Source organism: Prosopis cineraria, unplaced genomic scaffold (assembly GCF_029017545.1).
Source record: "Prosopis cineraria cultivar Desert tree isolate PC_DT_omini unplaced genomic scaffold, ASM2901754v1 PC1, whole genome shotgun sequence".
Classification (NCBI taxonomy): Eukaryota; Viridiplantae; Streptophyta; class Magnoliopsida; order Fabales; family Fabaceae; genus Prosopis; species Prosopis cineraria.
The window spans coordinates 8,221,941-8,228,307 of record NW_026555332.1 but is presented as its reverse complement, the minus strand read 5'-3'; the positions used below and the strand labels follow the sequence as shown (position 1 = coordinate 8,228,307).

The 6,367-nt window shown below is 31.0% G+C and overlaps 1 protein-coding gene across 1 annotated transcript; it reads right to left on the bottom strand.

The window, feature by feature from the left end:
- Positions 1-1,634: 1,634 nt before the first annotated feature.
- Positions 1,635-5,015, bottom strand: LOC129319009 (mannose/glucose-specific lectin-like). The gene is made up of 7 exons (XM_054964043.1): positions 4,904-5,015; positions 4,631-4,822; positions 4,305-4,541; positions 3,336-3,548; positions 2,518-2,751; positions 2,214-2,420; positions 1,635-2,120 (listed from the first exon to the last, which is right to left on the bottom strand). The coding sequence occupies exons 1-7, from the start codon at positions 4,904-4,906 to the stop codon at positions 1,872-1,874; spliced, it is 1,335 nt and encodes a 444-aa protein (XP_054820018.1). The 5' UTR covers positions 4,907-5,015; the 3' UTR covers positions 1,635-1,871.
- Between the last annotated feature and the right edge of the window lie 1,352 nt (positions 5,016-6,367).

Sequence of the window (6,367 nt, the reverse complement as noted above, 5' to 3'; positions counted from 1 at the left end):
TGACAACCTTGCATTATTGAAATCCTATTACCGGAACATGGTCCTTGCTTGCAATTAAACATATATATGAGTTTACAAAATTGCCCTTATAAGCAAATGCGAAAAATGGCTGATCAAACATTGAGGTTAGTTGTGAAATTTTGAAAAACCACTTAGGACTTGTTGGAGAGTCGGTTGTGAATATACAATAGTCAATTATGAATCCCAAATTAATTACTTATGAATTTTTGTATTTATTAATATATAAACAAACTACATGCAAAATTAAGAGAAGCAACTTGTGATTCTTAAAAAAGTAAGTTGGAAATATTCTGGAGTTAATTGTGAATCCAAGGACCAACATATGAATTTTGAGTCAGTTGGTACATATACTCACTTGTGGAATCTTGAAAAGCCACTTTGGGATTCAATGGATAGTTGGATATGAATATTCAACAGTTAATTGTGAATCTCAAAACAACCGTTTGTGAATTTTTGTTCTCAAAATTTAGTCAAACCCATTTGAGAAATTAAAGAAAACAACTTGTGATTTTGAGGGGGAAAAAAAGTTGAGAATTAAGAAAATGACATTCAAGGACCTTTAAAGAATGTTATTTGCAGACAAGAACCAATAACAAGTCATCATTTAAAGAAAAACAAATTCATGTTTCATTTTAACAACTAACAATTTATTTTTTATTAATCCTTATATGTGAATAATATTTTTGTTAAGTCCTTGGATATGATTTTTTCTTGAAAATTTAAGGGAATCAATTTTGAATTTTAATACTAACATGTGGATATTTGATCAATCGTACATGTACTCACCTAATAAAATTTTGAAAAGCTACTTGGGATTTGATGAAAAGTTAATTATGAATATACGGCAGTTAGTTGTAAATCTCAAGATAATCAGTTGTATATTTTACGTTATTTTTAATATTCAAACTACTTGACAAATAAATCCTCTTAAAATTTTTCACACAGTTTTGTCAATTATTTAATAGTTTTTTGAAAAAATAACAATAAAATCCTTTTAAAATATATAAATGACAATTTGATCCCTTAAAATGTTATAATTTTCCTGAAATCTCTGGGAGTTTTTCTATCATTAATGAATTTATATAAATTAACAAATTGCCCTAGTTAGAAATAAATGATTCATAATTTTTATTCTTATATTCGTAACTTTTCTTCTTAAATTCACAACAATACAATAGTTAATAAGGAATTTAACATGAGATATTGTGATTTGCTATTATATTGTTGCGAATTTATGAAAAAAAGTTATGAATATAAAAAAAAATTTATAAATTATTTATTTTCAATAAGGGCAATTTTATAATTTATATAGATTCATTAATGACATAAAAACTCCTAAAAATTTTATAAGAGTTATGGTATTTTAAATTATCAAATTGTCATTTATATATATTCAGAGGGATTTTGTTGTGATTTTGCCTAGATCTTTCCTTTCATTCAAAAATGGACAAATGACAAAATAGTACCACAAATGAGACAATTGTTCAGGAATCTCTAAGGACTTATCAGCACGTGTGGACATGATAATGATCGATGCTGATTATAACCGCAAACTTCCTGATTCTATCCTATGCGCGCGGACGTCATTCCAAAGGTATATTTGAAGCATCAAATCAGAGAACATCCGAGTGGATATAGATCGGAGTTTCTTTATTCCTCTAAAAGCAGCAGTAGTACATTTATTCCGCTAAAGTCGCGACAACAGGGATATAGATCCAATAAAACCCTTGAAAACAAGAGCAATTATTAAAAACCCTTGAAAACAACCGTACGTGACAACTAAAAAAGAACTCGCACACCGACACATCATAGCAGTAAATATTGCAAGGGGCATTCATATAAATCATAAATTAGATGGCATTTTCAGGTCTGACGAAGATGCCGATGGCATCAAGGTAGTCACCAGCCTTTCCATGAAATCCAACGATCGTATTATTGCTTATAGGGATGGAGAAAGAAGTGCCTGAACTGCTTCCAAAAGGACCATATGTGGCTAGATTTGTAGTGAATGACAGCGACGTGATCGTTTGCAGCCTTGCAAATGCTCCATAAGTCCCACTTATGGATATCAGGTGCTCAGAAGGCCAGTTAACTTGAACCTGCAGCAAATCATCATGCATATAAATTAAACCAAAATATATACAAGTGCTCAATTAACAAAGTTTTTTTCCCGTAAACAGAACAAGTCTTACAGTTTTCCTTTCACCAAGATCATTGGGATTGTTGCCGCCAAATGTTGCAGAGGCAATACCAGTTGTGTCTTGGAATGATATGGACTTGATGTTTGACCCTACATTGATGACTATCTGGTTTATGCCTTCATTTGTTGCATAACTCCAAGGACTCCCACCTGAGCCTCCCCATGGACCTATTGAAATGCTTTCTTCTATGTCATCCCACTGCATCATCATCATCATCATCATCATCATTTCCACTTATTTGCCATAGTAAAATTATATATTTCCTATTAATATATATTATAGGAAAAATGTTTACCGGTTTGGCATGGATGCCAATTGCATCAAGGAAATCGCCTGCTCTTCCATGGAATCCATTCACAAGAGAACCTTGTATTGGTAAGGAGAAAGAAGTCCCAGTGGAGGCCCCAAAAGGTCCGTGCGTGGTTAGATTGGTTGTGAATGATAATGATGTGATCACATTGAGTCCAACGTAATTTCCATATGTCCCGCTGATTGATGTCAGATACTCTGAAAGTCCGTTAATCTCAATCTACACATTAATTAACAAGTCAAAATTGCATCATGGAACATAAATATACGTAGGCATAGTAAATTTTGGCTTGACCAAATAAGGATGATCTATATATTTGCAAGAAATGATTCATTTGATTTCCTATCCTGTGCATGCATGCCATGCATCAAATTGGAACTAGCAATATGGGCAGGCTGAGCTCATTAGAACCAGGTTAGAAATCAAGATTAAAATAGATTTTAAATATTATTTTAAGATATTTTACAGATTAAATATAATAAAATATAAAAATATTAAACTAAAACTTAAACTATCTATAATAATATGTTCAAATATATGATTCCTCAATATAAATTAAACTAAAACTTAAAGAATTAATTAATATTTATTATTTTTAAATATATTTTTAAAAAATTTAATTGTTATTTGGGTATTATCACAAAGCCCAAATTTAATTGAGCTTAGTCCAAATTTTTTCAAAGATATTCCAGTTGGCTCGAACAATAAAATTACGTTGTTTTACTAAGCCCAACCTTAAATTTCTAAGTTTATTTGGATGGATCAGAATTACCAGCCTTACATAAAATAAATTCCCGACTTACTTTTTTTTCATCGCTAGTTCCATCTGTATCCTTGCCACCAAATTTTCCATACTTGTGCCCATTGGCGTCCGTAAAAGCGATGGACTTGATATTGGTTTTTGGTGCATCAACAATGATCTCTTTTATCCAACTTCCCACTCTAAAGTCAAATGCTTTTCCACCTGAGCCACCCCAAGGCCCAAATGAAATGCTTCCAGATGCATCCGCTTGTACCTAAACCAAAACCAACTGTCATATATATGTATGTGTGTGTGTGTGTGTGTGTGTGTGTGTAGTCTATGCTTCTAAGAAGAATCAAATTAAATGTAATACATATACATGATATCCATTATATATTTCATATGAGGAAAATGACAATTAAATGTCAGGAGATAAAATTAATGATAAATAACTTCTTGATAAAAATTTTTCAAAATAAATTGTAAATATCGATTTAAATAATTGTAAATTCTACAGTCTCAATTATCCAAAAAAAAGACATATAAATTATAATTGATGATATTCATATTTGCAACTTTCTAAATTAATATTTGTAATTCATATTCAATAACTAATTAATATTTGCAGCTTATATGTAGTCATCAATCCTTTTTGTGACTTTGATGTCATTCTCCCTTATATAAATATATATATATATATATATATATTCTTTCCTGTTAAAAATATAAGCTTTAAACAATCATATCAAAACTAATAAAAAAATGTTATTTTCATGAAAATATATATTATTTTTTCCTTTCACCATTAGTTCCAATATATGATAAGTGAGAAAAATAGCATAAATTCACAAATACAAGAATCTAGGTTATTAAACACAAGGGGTAAAGTACAAAAAAAAATTCTTTTACAGAATTAGTTGCTTATATTTTCAATCAAGATTGTGTGAAAAAAATGTTTATATTTTAGACTGGAAGAGGGAGTATATGGATGAATGTAAAAACACTGAGGTAAGAAAAAAAAATTACTTACCGGTTGCACAAAAATGCCAATTGCATCCAGGAAAAAACCAGCTCTCCCATAGAACCCAACAATGACACTATCTGCTATGGGGATAGAGAAAGGCTCGCCACCAGCAGTTGTTCCAAAAGGTCCATAAGTGGTGAGATTTGTGATCAACGATAGGGACCTAATTACTAGATTTCCAGTGTGATTTCCATAGGTCCCGCTTATGGATTTCAAATACTCTGAAGGCCAACGAATTTCAGTCTACAATTACATCATAATAAGGTAAGTTATTAAAATGACAATTATAATTGAATATATTCAATCAATTAATTAAGCAATTAAGTGATCACCTTCCTCTCTTGACCCCCAGCGCTGCCGAATTTTCCAGAAACATAACCATTGGCGTCTTTGAAGAAAACGGATTTTATAACAACATCTTCATGGACGATTATCTGTGTTATCCCTCGGCTTGCCTTGAAACTCCAATTGTCGCCACCAGGACCTCCCCAAGGTCCTAATGAAATTACTGCTCCCAAGGACCCCTGACCACAAACCAAAGAGTAAGAACCCATGAGCATGTTAATGAGGGAAGAAAATGATGAAGATGATGGTATAATGCCTACCATTTTGCTTGATTATTAGACTTGGAAATGAATTTGTTGATTGCTGAAGGACGGTATATCTCTCGCTCTCCCTTTGTCAGGTCTATATATAGACATATACATTACAAGTGGAATGATGAAGGAAGACTACTAATTAATCCTGTTAGTTCCAGAACGAAACCATCTTATCTTGATTATATTGACTGATGATGAAAAACGTGTGTTATACTCCCTTCGGTTTTATTTATAAAACACTTGTAGAAGTAATTTTTGATCTAATATATAAGACACTTTATAATAATTAAACTATTTTTTCTAAATTTATCTCTTCTTCATCAGCATGAATGTATTTAATGTAGTCGTATTATTATTTAAAATTAAGGATAAAAATGAAAGCACATCTCACTTTTTTATAACATTAAAAAAATTAACTTTTTTTAAAATGTATGAAACGGTGGAGTAAAGTTTAATTAGTAGTAATCCTCGCCCATAATTAGCCACCGCGCGAGACAAATTAAAAGATTGTTCTTAGATTCTTAGTTATTACTGCGATTGGAAGTATTCAATTTAATCTTTCAACAAAGACATAATGGAAGTACGTGCTTAGGGATTGGACCGGTGCGATGTTATCTCTTTGGCATGTAACTAATTATTACATCGGCCATATTCAGATAAATCTCCTACCAACACGAATATACTTTAGCAAAAGCTGCTGCCGCTTCTCACAACGTCATTAATTTAAATACTCTCTGCCTAACTTATAAATACTACTAGGGAATATATAGACTTAAAAGAGGATCGCACGACAAGATGTATAGCTTTTTGTTTGAAAGAAACACTACCTCTTGAATATATATTTTTTAAAAAATAAAATAAAATAAAATATATGAGGTAGCGTTTCCTCAGAGCAAACACACACTTAGGAGCATTTGCTATGATACTTGTTACTAAATGTGTGCTCCTAAATTTCATTTATGTAACAGTGCATGCATTACGTAATCCGAGAAAAATAACAGGAGAATGTCAATCAACGCCCAGGGAAAGCAACAGTCTATGAATTTGCATATCAATGTTAAACATATGTAGATATTTTATATATTTTAATTAAATTATATTATTTTAATCATAGTCCACCTAACATCGATCTTATCCCCGACCATCAAATATAACGTGCATAAGTTTAAATAATAAGCATTAATTCGACTGACTGGGAACCAACTGAGGAAGACAAAACCAAATCAAAGTAATCTTGACAATTAAAAAAACGTGTATTATAATTAATTTTCTTAAGAAAATATTATAACTTCTAAAATCAAATTAAAGAGACTACAGTTTGAGTGCGACTTATTTTAACTTTAATACATGTATCCGTGATTATTTCAGACTCGAACCTTAAGCTACTAATTGTGAATTTTACAAGAATCGACTCTCCCATATGGAAAGGGATTTTTTTTAAAATAAAAAATTTACTTAGTCCAAAATATA

Bases quoted from the DNA above. Each gene is read 5' to 3' on its own strand.
- LOC129319009 (XM_054964043.1), bottom strand. The intron at 3,549-4,304 runs GTAAGTAATTTT...GTTTTGGTTTAG, and splicing joins TTGGCATTTTTGTGCAACCG to GTACAAGCGGATGCATCTGG. The intron at 2,752-3,335 runs GTAAGTCGGGAA...ATTAATGTGTAG, and splicing joins GAACTAGCGATGAAAAAAAA to ATTGAGATTAACGGACTTTC.